The sequence below is a fragment of the Myotis myotis genome, unplaced genomic scaffold, assembly GCF_014108235.1.
Source record: "Myotis myotis isolate mMyoMyo1 unplaced genomic scaffold, mMyoMyo1.p scaffold_m19_p_6, whole genome shotgun sequence".
NCBI lineage: Eukaryota > Metazoa > Chordata > Mammalia > Chiroptera > Vespertilionidae > Myotis > Myotis myotis.
Window position 1 is genome coordinate 56,424,273 of NW_023416368.1, and position 21,152 is coordinate 56,445,424.

Consider the following 21,152-nt stretch of genomic DNA (forward strand, 5'->3'; position numbering starts at 1 on the left):
GACCTAGTTCTAGATCTACCACAAACTTGCCAGCTCAAAGAGATCATATTACTTCTGTATGTCCTCACAGCTTTCTAAATTACAGACAGAATATTATCTGAGAATAATTCAAGTTTATTTTGAAAGGGGTAAAAAAAAAAAAAAAAATAAGCACTGTACCCTTGGCCAGTGTGACTCGGTTGGAATGCTGTCCCATACACCGGAAAGCCTCCGGTTCAATTCTCAATCAGGGCACATGCTTACATTGTGGGTTCCATCCCCAGTGGGGTGCAGGAAGCAACCATTGAATGTATCTCTCTCACATTAATGTTTCTCTCTCTGTCTCTTCCCCTCCCTCCCTTCTTCTCTCCCTCCCTCAAATCAAATTTTTCAAAAACAGAAATTTTAAAAAGTACTGTACAAATTTAAAGCCTCATCTTTGTAAATCACTGAACAGCCCTTTCAGTACAATCAGAATATATGTGGTCTGACTCTCCAGCAATCATTTTCCAATTTCAAGCAAGAGACCACAAGTTTTATTAAGGGACTGACACCATCCTCACTCTGAGATCATGTGTTTCAGAGGCAGGAAGGGCCTCAATGTCTGGATCAATCTGATGAATACCTGCTACACAGATGGGCACACAATGCAATCAGAGCCAATGAGAAAAAAAGACAATGAAAGCGACTTTTGCTGGCAATGCTCAATGCAGGCGGATGCTCTTTTGCTGGACTTGAAGTTGTGACGATGTGAAGGTGAAGTGGCTGCTTGGTACTAGCAAAGGAGAGAATACGTGAAAACTGCCAAAAGAGAACTGGGTCCCAGGGCCATCCTCTGAACCCCTGTGCCAAGTTTTACTAAAACTGCCTGCTTAAATGTCCTTATTAACTCCCTATTACGATGTAAGCCAGTTTGAAGGAGGTTTTGCAATACTTAAAAACAAAAGAGCCACCAATTGCCAAAATTTTTATTTTGAACCCTTCCATGAACTCCTGAAATGATGAATGAATACTATTCTTCCAGTAATTTAGTCTCCTGATTATACAGGAAAATAATTACTGAAATGTTGTGATTTCATTACACTATTTATTAGGAGCAGATATTCCCTACTTCTGCAAGAAATCTCCATCTCCCCCTGCAAAAAAATACTGTTTTCAATTATCTCATTGTGACAATTGGCAGGAGCATCAATACCAGTTGCTAATGTAGACTTTCTTCTCATTTTCAGTGACCTAAAACTATCATTCTAGTCATAGCTGCTCCCCAGACAACACCAGCAAAAGTAGCATTCTTTTATAAAAGTAATAAGTTATTAACCTTTGGTAACCACGATTTAGGACAAACTATCAATATAATCAACAGACTAAAAGAAAATTTTACCATGATGAAATTTAGAAAAACTTCCAAAGTACTGTAACATTATTGGTTAAAAAAGAAAATAAAATCCTGATTTGCCATATATACAGCATAATACATTGACAGAGCTGCTATACCTAATCCTTTTGGGATGATGCCACTTCGATCCTGAGGATTCACTGCCCAGTAATAGTACTTTAGTGTATGCATGATGAGGAGCACTGTTCCAACTCTCCGGATGGTATTGTATATGTTGACAGTACCGATGAATTCAGTGGACAAGTAAGTGTAGAGTGTTAGCTGAACCTAGAGGATGAAAATGAAGAGCTTAAATCAAAGGAGCAAACCAGCATTTTACCCATTTCCAATTAATGTCCTCAGTCCGCTTTAATTAAACTGTATTATTCCACAATGCAAGATGCTGAGCTTGGTAATAACTTCCATGTTAATAAATATAACACATATCCACTGATGTACACACGCAAGCATACAACAGTAGAATTATAAACACCCCAACTATAATTTCTGCAGTGCTAATGTTCTATGGGGAAGAAAAAACTGATTCTTACTTAACAATCAGCAATTATTCATGAGCATGTATAACTTCTTTATAATAAAATTTCTACTTATGCTATGCATAGTGGTTTTAAAATCTAGAAATTTTCTTTGTTTTGGAAAAAATTAGAAGCTAGAATAACTCAAAAAAGAGAAAAAAAGTAGTAGAGGTAGCTAAAAATAAAAGTAGAGATAAGTCAAAAGAAACAAACCCATATAGAAACATGTAAAGTCTACCTTAAGAAATATTTATTAGAAAAATAGAATTCTGCTTATTATTACCAATATTGTAATCATAACATTAAAGTCTGTACACATGTTTATCATCCCTGTCCTCCAATTAGGAAAGATTCTACTAGGTTTATTTCTAAATAAACAGTCTAAATAAAAACACAAGAATTTATTAACTTCAAAATATAAGTTCTTAATATGTGAGAAACAGAAAAAATATAAGTGGTGCCCCACCACTGAACACAGATTTCAGTCAAATTATAGCTCTAAAATTCACCAATAATTACACTCTAGTACTTAGAACAACATATAAGGACTACTTTTGCTCTATTCTAATGACAAAATCAAGAATTTTTCATTTCATTGCCACTGGATATACCTTGTAAATTGCACAACTTTAAAAGTAGGATTTACATACTCTCCCCGTGGCCAAAGACCAAACTCTCCTGGTCGTGTACAACTGAACATTTATGTTACCTTCCCTGGACATTGAAGGCATTTTCATTTTTAACCCTACAAAATACCTGATAATTTCTTTAGAGAGAGAAAATTAGGTGCCTATCATCCAGATGCCTGATACAGAAACAATCAAGGCTAAATAAATAGGGAGTCAATCATTAACCATAAAAGGTAAAGAGTGGCAGATTCTGAACCACTTAACACTGAGGCTTAGATGATTATAGTTTAGAAAACACTGTAATCCACTGATTTGCTGAAGATAACATTATTTTGATGTAGCTACTGCTGCTCAAACAAATAGGACCTGTTTCCCTGTTGTTGAAGCTATTTAACACTTTCTGTGACAGGTTCAAATTCTTAACCATGCTATTTCAGTCATCCAGAAAATATTTAGATCCAACTATATGCAGAGCACTCCATTATGGAAATATGATGGCAGTTAAGATTTAAAAAATACACACACATTTAAGTGAAAAACTAAAGGTCATAAAGACACCCACTGCAACAAAAGAGGTTATGAGGCGATATGTATTAATTGCAAAATGAGTGGCATAGGGCTATTAAATACTATAAATTTAGAGGACAGAGAAATTATAGGATAAGCTAAAATAGTCAACAAAACCTTCAATAGAGTAGGTACTAAGGTAGACTTTGAAGCTGAGTAGGATAGGTAGACAGAAATTTCAAACAGAAAATAATGGTAAATGATACGAAAGGTTCCCCTAGATCTAGAACAGCAGTTCTCAACCTGTGGGTCACAACCCCTTTGGGGGGTCGAACAACCCTTTCACAGGGGTCGCCTAAGACCATCGGAAAACACATATATAATTACATATTGTTTTTGTGATTAATCACTATGCTTTAATTATGTTCAATTTGTAACAATGAAATTGGGGGTCACCACAACATGAGGAACTGTATTAAAGGGCCGCGGCATTAGGAAGGTTGAGAACCACTGATCTAGAACAATGATTCTCATTCCTGACTGCATTAAAATACCTGAAAACATTTTTTTTTAAATACTGAAGCCTGGTGCTCGCTTCAACAGCACATATATTAAAAATACTGATGTCTGGGCCTTGTTTCACACCAATTAAGTCAGAATCTAGGGTGAAAGGAGATAGGATTCTTTTCTTGCTTTTGTTTTTAAAAACCTCTCCTGATTCTATCAACAACCAAGATTGAGAACCACTGCTCGAGTATATGTTTTTGGTATCTGTGTAGCCTTTGAAGATAACTGAGTTTTTAAGCTAGAAAGCCTACAAAGGAGAATTGGCCTGAAAACTTAATGCTAGAAAAGGGACTACTTTATACTGAAAACAATGGGAAACCATTACACGTTTAAAGGCTCAGAAATGACCTGATGAGAGTGGTATGTTAAAAGCATACAGTAATTCTGGCCAAAAAGTGACAAAAACATGGAAAACTGGATAGAATTAAATAGCATATTGAGATAAGAATGGAGATCTCAAGATTATTCATATGTTAATTATGAATAAACCTTTCCTCATTCACTCATTATATAATCTAATGACCTCACAAATTATGTGTTAACATCTACCTTTCCCATCAGACCTGAACTCTATGAGGGCAGGAATTAGATCTGTCTTGTTCAACACTGATTCCATATGCCCAGCATAAAGCAGCCATCAAGTGAAGGACTACTGTATACAAGAAAATCCATCTCTCTAGAGAGGACATTAAAAAGACTGTAGCTAAGCACATCAAAGATAAATGGATATTATAAATCACTGTGAGCATCCTTTTCCAAAATCAAAGGTTGATTCATACATTCACCCCCTCAACATCAGTAATCAGAGGTGAAATTACCAAAAAGCTAATAAAGCTTAAAGTCTGTGCCCACTCATCCATACAGGTTCCTTCAAGACTCTAAATCTAATTGTATATGCATTATGTCATATTCTTTTTCTTTTATTTGTTAATCCTCACCCAAGAATATTTTTCCATTGATTTTCGAGTATAAGGGAGGGAGGAAGGAGGGGAGAGGGGAGGGAGGGAGGGAGGGAGGGAGGGAGGGAGGGAGGGAGGGAGGGAAACATCAATGTGAGGATGTGAGAGAAACATATCAATTGGTTGCCATCTGCATGCACCCAGAACAGAGCCAGGATAGAACCTGCAATCCAGGTCTATGCCCTTGATCAGGAATCAAACCTGTGATCCTTCGTTGCAAGGGCCAATGCTCTAAGCATTAAGCCACACTGACCAAGGCTCATATTTTTCTTAAAAAGTTCCTCCCTCACCCAGATTGTATGACCTTCACGTCAAACAAACTTTGGATCTAGCCTTTGTTATAATTACATTTCTAATAAAACAAAAGTAGATATAACCCCTCATGGATACAAAAAGCAGACAGCTAAAAGAAAAAATTTAGTATTACCAAATCAACTGCAAATTCTAAAGAGGAAATTAAAGAAAATTATTAACAAGAAAAAGGTAACAAACTGAGTGTAATAATACTGGGAACTTAAGGGAATGATATAATAAAAATTTTAAAACATTTGCCTACAACTTAGTATTAATAACAGTCTTTTTGACCACATCAAAAGAGACCCCAAACCTTACAAATATGCTGTTTAGTAAGACAAAGACGTATCTAGTAAAAGTTTAAAAAGTAACTTGAAACAATCCTTGTAAAGAAATAAGAACAAGGGTCACAGAAGAGAAAAGGGTCAAATTTGAACCCCCAGATAAAAAGCTACAACCTCCAGCTGCCTCCTTTGATTATTTCCAAATGGCAATCAGAGTCAGCAGCTGTTTTTCTCTTTATCATTTGAAAAGACCAGCTGAAAATAAGATACTATGCCTCTAGAAAAAGCAAAAAGTCTGCAGATATTTTTTTCTGACAACTAGAATAAGTATGTGCCATTCTAAACAATGATAAACACTGCAAATGGACCAAAAGGGAGAGATGGAGGGGGCAGAGAGAAAATTAATGGGTTTGAAATAATACAGCTTCTAACAAAAACTGCAGATGAAACAGATGCAATTATGCAATTCAATAAAAATTTGTTTCAAGTTCTGCTTAATATTTTTAGGACAACTTAATACATTAGAATTTATCAAAGGTTTTACTTATATACTTTATCACAAATTGACATATGTACAATTATAAGTAATTGGTTTGTTGTTACAGTACTAAACAAATTGTGTCTAAATATAATTTTATTTAATAATTTGAATTAATGTGAGATTAAAATGATTAAATGAGACCAGTGTTCAAATAAGGGTGAAATTTCAGCTGCTTTGTAACAATTAACCTGAGGAATTCATCATGTTGATGGAAGGGATATGTGTGTAAAGAAGAGGGAAAGAGAGCACAGTGAGTTAAGGAATAAAAATATACATATATATATATATATATATATAAATATACTAATATATATACACACACATATTTGCAATAGAACAGAATGTAGTTATAGAAACATTACAAAGTTGGAACTGTCCAACTTTGATTCATATTTAGTAATTTAAAGTCTTTCTGAAATAAAATTTTATTTGATATAACACCAGAAAATAAAGATTATAGCGGTTTTTAAAAAATATTAATGTTCCTTGTAAATAAAAGAAAGAATATACTGACTTACAAATTTAACTTAAAAAAATATGCTTAGTCAAAAATGAACTCCACAGAAATCTTACATAATAGCACACAAAAGGATTTTAAAAATCCTCATTTATCACTCAAGTATAAAAACTTGAAGCCACTAAAACAAGTCAATATACACATATATATTACCTTGGCTGGGGTATGAATCCATATAGCTGGGTTGAGAAGAATGTGATCACACAATTGCTTAAGTAGGGGCATCCCATTCTGCAGATTACTCAGATATTTTGAAAATGCAAGGCAAAGTTCAAGCACTGCTCTGCTGACATGGGATTTGGAAGACTGCAAGGCAAGGGATTTCAAAGGTCACTATCATCACAAGGCAAGGTAAGTAAATTAAAAGTTGCTAATATCAGAAAAATGTTGCCCCACAAGCTATGCTCTAAGTTAAAGATGACATAAGACTTAACAACTTTTCTTTCATAAAGCAATGGGGGGCAAGGTAAAAACAACATTTTAATTTAGGTAATTCTACATAACCAAAGAGACACCTGGAAACCATTGCAGACCCAGTTTCTCAGCCACTTCGAAGACCAAGTCATGGGCTACAAATTAAGAATCAGACATGTAAAAAACATTTCATACTTTACCTTTTCAAGACTATATCCTATTACCAAAAAGCCCTTGCAGGCAAGCATCTGCTCCTGCATGGCAATTGAATTCTTCAACAACTCCATGATAAAAGCCAGCAAAGTTGAACTGGAATAAGAAAAAGACTATGGTTTAAAAAAAAAAAAAGTGTGGGTTTTTTTTTTTTTTTAAAGTTAGATAGATAAATCTTAATAAAAGATCTCTATTTCAAGGAAATATAAGTTCTACTAAGACTGCCTCAACATTATTCCAGGACTAGAATTTTAATGTAATTAGGATTTACTCAAATACTTATTTCCTATATTGTATCACAAACATGTAAATAAGTGAATTACTTAGAAACAATATGACAAACATGCACGAAAAATAAGTAATGACCAAAACCAATAAAATGGCGAACATTAAGTGTATAAAGGCATTTAAAAAGATACATGGAGCAAACAGACTAGGGTAGAAATCCTCAAAATGTGTTAGGATTGGAGGAACCAAGATGGCGGCATAGGCACACACCTGTGCTTGCTGCTATGCACAACCAGATCAAAACTACAACTAAAAGACAAAACGGATATCATCCAGAACCATGGTAAGGTTGGCTGAGTGGAAGTTCTACAACTAGAAGGAAAGAGAAAAGCGCATTGAAACGGGTAGGAGGTGTGGAGGTGCGGAAGGGCAGAGGTACAGAGAGGCACGGGAGGAAACGGGCTGGCAACTGGGTACACTGTTGTCTTTTTCAATGGGGAGGGAGATACAAACTCCCAATTGCTCTGAACTCCAGTTCCAGGTGAGACTCTGAGGACCCAGACTCATATGGGGAGACACTGAACTGTCTGGCATCAGGACAGGAACACAAGGGCAGCTTCGCAGAGGTGCTTGCAGCAATCATTGTTCCTGCACGGGGCCATAGGACACAGAGACCCGGGGACCTCTCTGAGGCAGGGCTGACTGGCAGCCATTGCTGTTTGCTCTGCTCTGGTGATTCCCTGAGACCCCGCCCCACACAATTTACAACCCCACACAATTTACAACCCAAAGCCTATGCGATAAGCAGAGGCTTTTGCAAATGAATGGCCTGTTCTTTTGCAATCTAAAACCTAACAAATTGCTGCTGAATCAAAGAGTGCCAAAGATTCCAAAAGAAGGCCTAAGGCTCTACAGCAGCTTCCATTGCTTCACAGCTGGGCCTCATCTGAGCACTTCCAAACTCCAAACAAAGAGGAGGAATCTGCAGATCTCTCTGTAGCTCCTGCTGGGTGGCCTCAGTCAGTGGCTGACTGCACCTCCTTGGAAATCCAAGAGCCAGTGTACCCAGTGATCAGCGTGAGACCATACCAGATTAAAACTCTTCACATCCATAAGAGACACACTCAAGGGGCAGACTCAGCACCAAAGCCCCACTGAAGCAAGTCCTGCCCCATAAGGGTGTCTCCAGCACAGCAGTTCTTCCACTATAGGCACAGCTGGTCCTCACAGCCAACTGGCCTGGTGGTCAATTCCTCCCAGTAATACCAACAGCAATCAAGGCTTAACTACAACAAGATGGTGCACACAGCCCACAAAGGGGTGCACCAAGCGTGTCCACCTCAGGTAATTAGGTAGGCTGAGCCACTGGGCCCTACAGGACACCAAGCCCTCAAAGCCACTCTATCAACACAGGGAAGCAGCCAAAATGCGGAGACAAAGAAACATGTCACAAACAAAAGAAATGGAGGACAGCAAATTACTGGATAGAGTTCAAAACCACGGTTATAAGGTTACTCAAGAATCTTCTAGAAACCTCCGAGAAATTTAGTGAGACCCTTAAGGATATGAAAAAGGACCAATTAGAAATTAAGCATACACTGACTGAAATAAAGAATAATATACAGAGATCCAATAGCAGACTAAAGGATCCCAAGAATCAAGTCAAAGATTTGAAATACGAAGAAGCAAAAAACACCCAACTGGAAAAGAAAAAAGAATCCAAAAATATGAAACTAGTGTAAGGAGCCTCTGGGACAACTTCAAGCATACCAACATCCAAATTATGCGGGTGCCAGAAGAAGAGAGAGAGCAAGATATTGAAAACCTATTTGAAGAAATAATGACAGAAAACTTCCCCTACCTGGTAAAAGAAATAGACTTACAAGTCCAGGAAGTGCAGAGAACCCCAAACAAGGGGAATCCAAAGAGGACCATACCAAGACATATCATAATTAAAATGCCAAGAGCAAAAGACAAAGAGAGAATCTTAAAAGCAGCAAGAGAAATAAAGTCAGTTACCTACAAGGGAGTACCCATACTACTGTCAGCTGATTTCTCAACAAAAACTATGCAGGCCAGAAAGGAATGATAAGAAATATTCAAAGTGATGAACAGCAAGAACCTACAAGCAAGATTACTCTACCCAGGAAAGCTATCATTTAGAATTGAAGGTCAGATAAAGAGCTTCACAGACAAGAAAAAGCTAAAGGAGTTCATCACCGCCAAACCAGTATTATATGAAATGCTGAAGGGTATTCTTTAAGAAGAGGAAGAAGAAGAAAAAGGTAAAGATAAAAATTATGAACAACAAAGTGACAACAATTACATATCCATCAACAAGTGAATCTAAATATCAAGTGAATAAAAAAAATCTGATGAACAGAATAAACTGGTGAATATAATAGAATCAGGGGCATAGAAAGGGAGTGAACTGACAATTCTTGGGGGGAAGGGGGTTTGGGGGGTGCGGGAAGAGACTGGACAAAAATTGTACACCTACGGACGAGGACAGTAGGGGGTGTAAGGGCACGGGGTGGGGTGGGAACTGGGTGGAGGGGAGCTATGGAGGGGAAAAGAGGAACAACTGTAATAATCTGAACAATAAAGATTTTTTTTTTTTTAAAGTGTTAGGATTCCAGACTGGCCTACTTTGAATAGAGCACAGGGTTCAGAAAAGGGAATATAAGAAAGTAAAGTTGAGCCTGGCCAGGTAGCTCAGTCAGTTCGAGCATTGTCCCAGCACATACAAAAATAACCAATGGATGCATAAATGGTGGGATAACAAATTGATCTGTCTCTCTCCATCCTCTTTCTCCTTCCTGTCTCTCTTTAAAAATCAATTTAAAAAAATAGAAAACATTTAAGTTGAAGACAAACTGAAATCCTCAAACACTAAGAACTGTGTTCATTATCCCAACAGGAAAATCAGAATTCAACAAGCAGTTGAAAAGACTTTAAAATTGAATAGCCATGCTTCCATCCTAACAACTTTTAGAGATACCTGAAATGGAATGAAATAAGGTCAGCTGTTGCCTTTTTTCCAAAGGCTCTGAGACTTTCCCACAAAAAAAGAGAAAACATGACTGGCAATCAGCCTCCTCCACAAAATTGCTTTTAACTATCAGCAATTCCAATAAAGATGCAGAAGAGAAAAAGATAACCAATTAAAAAAATAATAACTAAGCTTTATAACAAAGATTTTAGACCAGGATGTAAAAAAAAAAAAATTATGAAGTAGTAATATGTCAAGAATCATTTTCACTTTCTAAAATCAACAATACTAGATTTGATACTTCATTCCTATTTAAAAAGAAAAAGTCATTTTGTTTCCAAAAAATACTCTGGAAAAAATTATTACATTATTAAATATATGCAATGGTAGTAGACTTCAAGTTATATATAAAAGCAAAAATTAGAGAAAGAGTTCCAAAAGGGACAATGGGAAACTCCTCTAAATTACTCAAATAATAAATTAAATGTAATTATTTTACTGTAAATAGTTTCACTAGACTACAGAATCATGAAAAATTCATTTAGACATCCTCTTCAAAGCTTTATAACTTGTCCTAGAATTAATAAGTCTCTGCCTGTTTAGACTCAAACACTACAATACAGAAGACAAAATGTACCCAACAAACAATCTAATAAAAAAGATTAAAGCACCTATTATAGAACATCAAAATTTTAGATTTTAATTACATGCAATCAATAAATATGAAAAGCTAAATTCCCATAAGTCACTGCCAAATAACAATTTAAAAATTTTTAATTAGATTATACAAAAATGTATTTATTTCTGATAAATCCATTATTTCTAACTTTATTAAAAAACAACTTTTTATTTTTTTAATATATTTTTATTGACTTCAGAGAGGAAGGGGGAGAGAGAGAGAAACATCAATGATGAGAGAGAGAATAATTGATTGGCTGTCTCCTGCATGCCCCACACTGGGGATCCAGACTGCAACCCAGGCATGAGCCCTGACCGAAAATCGAACTGTGACTTCCTGGTTCATAGGTCGACCCTCAACCACTAAGCTATGCCAGCCGGGAAAAAAAAAAAAAAAAAAAAATCTTTTAGAGCTTCTATATTTCCTACTGATAAGGAATAATTTAAATCAATACTATTATTATTGATATGAATTTGTAATAACATTTATAGTTCACAAGTTTCTTTGAATTATATTCTTTTTTTAACCATACAACAAATTTAAAAGGCAGAAAAATTACTGTGCAACTGGACGATAACGACAGTAACTCACAACAAATTAATGAAAAAAAACAAAGGCACTCACCATATAGTCAAGTCAACCTCCTCAGATAAGTACTGCCTATAATCCAACTGTGCAAAAAGCGGAAATAGCACTTGTATCCCTCCAATTGAATGCATAGCACTTTGGATGGAATGTGTTAAAACTGCCTTCACATCCTTATAAAATAGAAGAACCATAAACATTCCAATGATTTCATTTCCAAAACAATTAAAAATAAAGCATAATAGGACAACAGAATGTTACATTGCATGTATTTAATAGAAGCTACCAAATACACATCAATAAAACATCAAAAGTTACCATTAAAAATATTCTTAAAAGATTCTAGCTAGTACCTGGAGCATGAGTGCATGTGGTGAATGAACAAAAATTGAAGGGTTGTCCTTAGGGGATGATTCCAGGCAAAGCTGGGCATCTGTAGCACGTGGATTGTATGTGAATGCAATGGCACTAGAGAGTTTGCCATCATACAATAAAAGTTTGTGATGCTCAGCAAGGAACAGATCACTTTCTGTTTTGAATTTAAATGTACCCTAAAAATAAAAAAGTAGAACAGTTAAGATAGAATGCCACAAAAAGAAAATCCAGATACAAAGCACCACAGATAAAAAAATTTAAGGAGACACACCACTGATCATTTTCCTAACACTATCAACTAGGATGAGCTTGCACATTTAATTCTGAAGTGGGCTGAATTCATGTTAAAAATATAATGGAAAAATCTTGCATTTTAAAAAACTGTAGAACAGTATATACACAGAGTATTTTGTCTTTATTGTGTGAGTATTTAAAACCTTTAGTAAAAAGCACAAAATATTTAAGATGATAAATTTTATAAGTCTACTTGAGGCCCGGTGCACGAAATACATGCACTGGTGGGTGGGGGGGCTTCAGCCTGGCCTGCGACCTCTCACAGTCCAGGACCCCTTGCTCCTTACCATCCACCTGCTTACCGCTTGGCTCACTGCTCCTTAGCAATGCTGCAGAGACAAGAGAGAGCTGCACTCCCTCACCGCTGCTGTGCTCGCCAGCTGTAAGCCCGGCTTCTGGCTGAGCAGCGCTCCCCCTGTGGGGGTGCACTAACCACCAGGGGGCAGTTCCTGCATTGAGCATCTGTCCCCTGGTGGTCAGTGTGCATCATAGTGATTGATCGTTCTGGTTGTTCCATCATAACGGTTGTTAGACTTTTATTATATAGACTAGTAGCCCTGCACACGAATCTGTGTGCCAGTAGCTCTCTGCAGGACCTGGCCACTCCACACCCGCTGTGCAGAGGCTCTCCACAGCCCAGAGGCCCATCTGCAGGGCAACAACGCATTCCCCCCCCAACCCAGCCACTCCATGCCCCCTGCCCAAAGGCCCTCCGCGGCCGGGGTGGAACGCTTGCCTCGTTGCCACAGCGATGAAGCAAGCATTCCGCCAGGCCACTCACGCTTCCCACTCTCAGCGGCCGCCCCACCAGGACTGGCGGACTCCGGCGGGGCTGGGAGGACTGGGCACCACCATCTTGTGGCTATGGGCGCTGTCATCTTTTGTGATGGAGTGATGGTTAATTTGCATATTACCCTTTTATTAGATAGGATAAGTATGGTAGTATTAACTATATGCACATTATACAACAAATCTCTAGGCCTGTTAAATCTTGCCAAACTGAAATTCAATACCCAGTTCATTTCCATCTCCCCCATTCCCTGGCAACCACCATTCTACTTTCTAATTCTATGAGTTTCATTACTTTATGTAACTTGTTTAAGTGGAATCATAGAGTGTTTGTCTTTTTGCAACTGGCATAATGTTCTTAAGATTCACCATGTTACTCTATGTGACAAAGTTCCTTCTTTTTAAAGCTAATTAATATTCCATTGTATGTAATACCATATTTTCTTTACTCATTTGTTCATGGACAATTAGGTTACTTCAACTTCTTGGCTATCTATACTAATGAAAGGGTAATATGCTAATTAGACCGGACATCTTCCGAACGACCTTCAGGACAAAGCCATGGTGGCAGGGCCAAGGCAGAGACGGTTAGGGGGCGATCAGGCTGGCAGGGGAGAGCAGTTAGGAGTACAGTTAGGAGCCAGAGGTCCCACATAGCTTTCTATCTCAGTAACTATTGAAAACTTAGCTGTGCAAAGATTAATATCATTACAAGAAATGCAGCATGATCTAAAGTTGAAACTTGAGCTACTGCCCCACATGTGACAAGTATACTGTATTTCCCTCAAAAATTTAAAGTACCCTTTGGACTCCTGTGACTTCCCTGTGGTGCCCATGATTACTTTGACATACACAGGCTGCAAGCCAAAGTAAGTTGCCCCATGCATCCCCCACCTTTGAATCAAGCTCAACTAATACTGGTTAAGCAGTGAACAGCAAGTAAAGTACCTTGTATCCCAGGCCCAACTGATAAATAGCAAAGATCTGAGCTGCATTAAGAGCTTCACTAAAAAGGTACACTGCAGTCATCTGACCACAGAATACTCTATTAGCATCTGCTGTTTCTGACGAGCCCAGGAAACATTTGTCAAAAGTCTGTGAAAGAACACAGAAAATTGTATTAGGAAAAAATTACCTTCTCCAGAAATAACAACCTAAATTGGTACAAATGTTCATTCTAAACTATAATACAAATAGATTAAAATAATTCATTTAGCCATTACACTTCATTCTTTCCCATCTGTTGTAGTGATCAAGAAATAGCTCACAGAAAAGCAGATAAGACACATTTACAAAATTAGAAAAATCAAAACTTGATGACAAAGTAAATGTAGGAAACAGTCAGAGATTTCATTATGAACTCTGAAGGTTCATAACTGGATAACCCCAGAACCAGACAGAAGAGCAGGCTTTGGAACAAGGAGGAAAATCAAGAGCTAAGTTTGGGCCAAAACCGGTTTGGCTCAGTGGATAGAGCGTCGGCCTGCGGACTGAGGGGTCCCGGGTTCGATTCCGGTCAAGGGCATGTGCCTGGATTGCGGGCATATCCCCAGTGGGAGATGTGCAGGAGGCAGCTGATCGATGTTTCTCTCTCATCGATGTTTCTAACTCTCTATCTCTCTCCCTTCCTCTCTGTAAAAAATCAATAAAATATATTAAAAAAAAAAAAAAAGAGCTAAGTTTGGGACATAATGAATCTGCCTTTACTGTGAGCTAATGTGAACAGAGAAACAACTGTCAACAGGGTTTTACAGGTTTAGTGAAAAGTTAAAACTGTAAAAGCAGATTTTTTTTGCACTGGATAGTTGTGGTTTTATTTTCTTTTTTAACAAAATACAACAAAACTTTCCACCACATTAGTGTTCTAATGCAAGAAAATCCCAAGGTTTTTGTTGACAGGAGGGATGATTTCTATATAGAATATTGATTTCACATATAGTCTTAATATTAAATAAAATTTTAGACAGCTTTTTGCAGACATCAAGATATAGATGATGAGTAAAGTCATGGGAATAGAGGCAATCCCTCAAAAGAAATGTATAAATCCAGAAAGGCAGGTGTATTTTTTTCTTCTAAAAAAAAAAAAAAAATCCTTTTAACAATGTCCAGGTTGCAAAGACCACATTTAAGAAAACCCATGTGGGGGGGGAGGTTGGGGGTTAATGGGGGGGATGTGGACACATTTGTAATACCTTAACTAATAATAAAAAAAAAAAAAAGAAAAAGAAAAAAAAGAAAACCCATGTGTACAACACAGGACAAGAAGTAAAGTTGTTCTTATCTCTTTGAAAGTATCATTGTATACCTGGAAACTATTAGAAAGAATGCTGAAAAACACATATTGACCTTATAGCACTTGGTTTCTAAAGACAAACCATGCTGCTGATCTTGGCAAGTTACCTAACCTCTCTGTGCTTCAGTCTCATCTGTAAAATGGAGATTAAAATAGTACTTATCTTGCAACATTGGGGCTTTTAGAAAATAAAGATATTTATTACAATGCCTGTAATGCAAGAAGCACTTCATAAAGTTTAATGTGAGGAAAAAACAGGTTTAAAAAACAATACAATAATGAGAAAAGTTATTGAGCACTCTGCTAGTGGATCTTTGAACAGTATCTCATTTAATCACATTAATCTTCTGAGATAGATAATATTTTATACCCATTTTTAGGTGGAGAAAACTGAGGTCTAATAGATTAAGGAAGGTCATATAATCATTAAGTGACAGATATTCAAAGAGCTGATATTCAAACCTAATCTGTTACAACAACCTGAGCTCTTAAGACTAGCATTATAAATATGTAAATACATATAGCATAAGATATACATAAAAGGAGGAGTTGGGTGGGAGCGTGGTGAAGGGGGTTAACAGGGGAAGAAAGGGGACATACTTTCAACAATAAAGGTAAATTTTAAAGAAAATATAAAAATAAAAGGAGCTAATGGTGAATGGGTGATACACACTTTGTATTCATTTCCCTGGTCTACATTTCTTCCTTTTTTTATTTTATTAATGTATTTTTATTTATTTCAGAGAGGAAGGGAGAGGGAGATGGAAACATCAATAATGAGAGAGAATCATTGATCAGCTGCCTCCTATGCGCCCACACTGGGGATCGAGCCCGCAACCCATGCATGTGCCCTAACTGGGAACTGAACCAGTGACCTCTTGGTTCATAGGTCGACACTCAACCACTGAGCCATGCCAACAGGGCTGACCTGTATTTCTTAAACTTTCTTTTAAGAATATAACCTGGGGGTTGAAGATATTTAAATTTAATTCTAACATATGGATCTTTTTTTGAATCCTGAAAACATTATAACTTGATAGTTACCTATAACAGCTACATATTATATGCAAAATTTGTAAGTATGCATCATCTAACTCATTTATAAAATTATCAGAACCCTGTAGTAAATCTCACACATTTAATTTGAACAATGGACCAATGACACACACTTTCAAGATATGCCCAATGTTTCCTATAAATCTTTATCTCTACCCTATACAGAATAATTTTATAGCAAGAACTGAGTAATACCTTATGTAACACATTAACACAGTTCTATTCTTGAAGAGATTAGCCAACAAACATATATGCATAGCCCATGTTCACAGAAAACAGTGTGGTGAAAGCCAGGGGAGGAGAGAAAGAAGGGTAGGGGCTGGGAAGAGGTGGGCAAAGAGGGGGGAAAATGGGAGATACCTGTTATACTATCAACAATAAAAATAAAAATTTTAAAACATGATAGACAAACTAAGGCTATAAAAACACACCACTGTAGTATTCTAAAATTTATATTCAATGTAAAATATATTTATTTGAAAAGTTCATGCTTTTAAAATAATTTTTTTTTTCATCTTAACATTTCAAACTACTTACATCACTGGTGTTGACAAACCATGTTATCTCTCCATAGGAAGCTAGCTCACCGTTCACATAACACCGAAGCTCACTGTTCTTCCATCGGTTATAAATGTGCACTATAGTTACCATATACCACTGAATAAGCAAGAACAGTTTAAAAAAGAGAGAGAGAGAGAGAGAGGGGGATAGATAATAATCCTTCTAATAACTCAATCACATTGATGATAACTAGTACAAATTAAATGATAAATTACAATGAAAAAAATAATATGACTAACTATATTAAATCAATATTCGGCCTCTGTAATATTTAATCAAGGGAGCTCTCAGAGGATAAGAACTTAATCATGAAATTATTTTCCAATGTTTTATTATGAAAATTTTCAAATAAACCCCTCAAAAGTTTAAAGTTTAGTACAAATACCCTCTTTCTCACCACCTAGATTCCACAATTGTCAACCCATCTATCTTTATACCCAACTATCTATATATGTATATATACACATTTTTTATAAAACACTTATTAATCTATAAGTTTTAAAGTACTAAAGACAACACATATTACTACTGGTAGTAATAATACTAAAATTTTTGCCATTGATATTGTCACCATGTGTTTTGCTTAAACTCTATAAATAACTAAATACCCACCCTTTTTACTATCCAAATCAGAGAGATTAATAATTGTCCAGTGATTTATACTTCATTTTCTGAAGCAGTATTAACAGAGTTGTGATATACCACATATTATGACAATAATATTCAAACAAAGCATCTTGAAGGCCAGTATAACTTGTTAACACAACTATGACTCAGAAGATCACATACCTTTTGTGGCTTGAAATCAAATTTCACACAGTGTTGAAAGCCTTTTCCTTTCGACTTTATGGAAGTTATAATCAAACAGCCCCCAACAAAGTGAGCAGAATAACCAAGACCTTTGCTGGTTCTGAAACTATAGAGAATAGGTTTTCATTTTACCTCTAAATATCCTTCTCATTTTCAAAGTAAGATAATTAACACTAAGGAAAAGAAATACGTACCAATATAAATAGGGTTTATCCTTATCCACATTGATGTTATTTACAGGATCCATTCTAAGCCAGGTATGAAATGTAAAACCATTCTGATATGGCCATTTGGCTATAGGAGGTAATGCAATGGCCTAAAAAAAAAATTTTTTGAGTTATTGACTCACATGAAAAACTTTATTAGTGAAATCATGAAAATGATATTTAATAATGCTTATTATTCTGTGTCATGATTAAAATAACTAGAATCGTTATCTGGAAGAAGACTTTTAATAATTTCTAAAATATGCAATAAAGATATTTAATCAAACATTAGAAACACCCTATGTGACCTCCTGGACACACTAATTTGTTTGCTTTATTTATGAAATAACAATGAACATATCAAAGAGAGCCGAAACCGGTTTGGCTCAGTGGATAGAGCGTCGGCCTGCGGACTGAAAGGTCCCAGGTTCGATTTCGGTCAAGGGCATGTACCTGGGTTGCGGGCACATCCCTAGTGGGAGATGTGCAGGAGGCAGCTGATCGATGTTTCTCTCTCATCGATGTTTCTAACTCTATCTCTCTCTCCCTTCCTCTCTGTAAAAAATCAATAAAATATATTTAAAAAAAAAAAAAAAACATATCAAAGAGATTCCAATTAAAAGTGATAGGTGCCAAAACCGGTTTGGCTCTGTGGATAGAGCGTCGGCCTGCGGACTGAAAGGTCCCAGGTTCGATTCCGGTCAAGGGCATGTACCTGGGTTGCGGGCACATCCCCAGTAGGAGATGTGCAGGAGGCAGCTGATCAATGTTTCTCTCTCATCGATGTTTCTAACTCTCTATCTCTCTCCCTTCCTCTCTGTTAAAAAAAAAAAAAAAAAAAAAAAATCAATAAAATATATTAAAAAAATAAAAAAAATAAAAGTGATAGGTAGTGATAGCAAAGTGCAACTTTGTTGTTGAAATGTAAAGGTAACAGAATCGGGAAAGGTGCGCAAAAAAGGAATTAAAAGTTAAGGGAAAAGCTTGGAATATGTTATTTTGTAACAACAAATATAAAGTTGAAGAGGATTTGTTTGTGACATTTTTTTCACACTTTTAAACTGTATTTAGAAGTCACTATATACATGACTTTACAACTTGTTTTAAATTTTTATTTAAAAGATTATAGTAATGCCACGGGACCCAGAATCTTAAAAAAGAAGAATACTAGAGAGTACTAATTAACAGAAAATTCAAAACCTACAGCACAAAGCTACTGTAATGAAGCTGTGTGGTACAGGATAGAAATACAGATCAATGGAATAGAACAGAAAGCCCAAAAATAAATCTTATATTCATGGTCAGTAGATTTTCAAAAGTCTGTCAAGACAAATCACTAAGCAAAGGATCATTTTATAAACAAATGTGCTGAGATAAGCTGACCACTTCTTACATCAGATATAAAAATTAACCCCAAAAGGATCATAGATGTGAATATAAACACTGAAACTATAATACTCTCATTAAAAAATTAGAGTAAATCTTCATGATACTGGGTTAGGAAAATGTTTCCTAATTACGGCACCAAAACACAACAAAAGAAAAAATATATGAATTGGACATATTTAAAATTAAAAAATTTTGTGCTTTATAGGATACCATCAAGAAAGTGAAAAGAGCCTGGCCGGTGTGACTCAGTGGTTGAGTGTCCACCTATGAACCAAGAGATCACAGTTCAATGTGCCCGGTCAGGGCACATGTCCAGGTTGCAGGCTCGATCCCCAGCAGGGGCACATGCAGGAGGCAGCCGATCAATTATTCTCTCTAGTTACTGATGTTTCTATCTCTCCCTCTCCCTTCCTCTCTGAAATCAATAAAAATATTTTTTTAAAGTGAAAAGGCAAAATAATGAAAGAAAACATTTGCAAATCATGTATCTGATAAGTAACATGTACCAGAATATAGAAAGAACTCTCACAATTCGTAAAAGAGAAATAAAAATTTTAAATGAACAAAACATCTGTAGACATGTCTCCAAAGAAGATATGCAAAGAGCCAGTAAAGATATTTGTAAAGATGCTCAACATCATTAGCCATTAAAAACATGAAAATCAAAACCATAACGAGACACTACTTCACACCCACTATGATGGCTATAATAAAAAAGACAGACATTAACAAGTGTTGGCAAGCATGTGAAGAAATTGGAACCCTCCTAAATTGCTGCTGGGATTGTGAAATGATACTGCCATTGTGGAAAACAATCTGGAAATTCCTCAAATTGTTCAACATATACCATATGACCCAGCAATTCCACTCTTGGTACACACACACAAGATGAATTAAAACATATGTCACACATAACCTTGTACACAAAAGCCCATTGCAGCCTTGCCAAAAAGTGAAATCAACTCAAATATCCACTTGTGAATGAATGATTAAACAAAACAAGGTATATTTTTACATTAGAATATTAGTCACAAAAAGGAATGAAGCACTGCTACATGTTACAACATGGACAGACCCTGAAAACAGTATGCTAAGTGAAAAAAAAAAAAAAAAAAAAGATCACAAACATACTGTATGACTCCATTTGTATGAATTGTCCAGAATACACAAACCCATAGAGACAGAAAGTAGAGTAGTGGGTACCTAGGCCTGAGATTTTGGGGGAAATGAACAGTGACTGTTGATGAATACGGTTTTTCTTTGGGGAGATGATGAAATGTTCTAAAATTAACTGTAATGATGGTTGTACAGCTCTGTGAACACACACCATTCAATTATACACTTTAAATGAGTGAATTGTGTAGTATGTCAATTATAGCTCAATAAATCTGTTAAAAAAATCATTATTACACAAGCCTTTGTTTATCACATACACAATTATATGTCATATACACATATATATTCTTTTTAAATTTATAAAATATTGCGTGAAACATGAAAACATCATAGAGCCAAATTTATGTAATAATCCTATTGTGACTTCAAGAGGCTAATTTTAAAGAATGTTGGATTAAAAAAAAAATAAAATTCATATTCATTGTGTATATATGTTCTCTCTCACCAAAAAAATAGAAGAAGATGTGAAAGTTTTGTAAAAACATTTATCCGTGCCCTGGCCAATGTGGCAGAGTGGGTTGAAAGGTTGTGGGTTCAATTCCCGGTCAAGGCACACACTGGGTTTTGGGTTGGATCCCCAGCCAGGGCAAGTAAAGAAGGCAACCAAACAATGTTTCTCTCTCTCTCTCCTCTCTCTCTCTCTCCTTCCCTCCCTCCCTCCCTCCCTCCTACCTTCCCCCCCTCAACCCCATCTCTAAAGTAAATAAGCATGTCCTCAGGTAGGATTAAAAAATAATAATAATTTACCCATGAATGTTTTAACTTCCCTTTAAAATCTATGTTTAAAGGAAAGAAATGAGTCACTAAATATATTTAAAATATCTATTCACTGTAAGTTCCAAAAACTTTCTAGCTTAATGGCCCCAATTTCAAGACACATGTAAGTGCAACAGACACATGATAG

The 21,152-nt window shown here is 36.2% G+C and overlaps 1 protein-coding gene across 6 annotated transcripts in view; it reads right to left on the reverse strand.

The window, feature by feature from the left end:
- LRBA (LPS responsive beige-like anchor protein) overlaps nt 1–21,152 on the reverse strand; it is a 559,344-nt gene that overhangs the window by 484,225 nt on the left and 53,967 nt on the right. For all 6 annotated transcript variants that reach the window (XM_036315411.1, XM_036315409.1, XM_036315413.1 and 3 more), the window contains 9 exons: nt 17,672–17,793; nt 17,457–17,583; nt 16,644–16,763; nt 13,706–13,852; nt 11,653–11,850; nt 11,339–11,472; nt 6,803–6,911; nt 6,342–6,494; nt 1,474–1,642 (listed from right to left, as the gene is read on the reverse strand). In XM_036315411.1, coding sequence (XP_036171304.1) covers nt 1,474–1,642; nt 6,342–6,494; nt 6,803–6,911; nt 11,339–11,472; nt 11,653–11,850; nt 13,706–13,852; nt 16,644–16,763; nt 17,457–17,583; nt 17,672–17,793 — 1,279 coding nt within the window. The remainder of the gene's footprint in view (nt 1–1,473; nt 1,643–6,341; nt 6,495–6,802; nt 6,912–11,338; nt 11,473–11,652; nt 11,851–13,705; nt 13,853–16,643; nt 16,764–17,456; nt 17,584–17,671; nt 17,794–21,152) is intronic.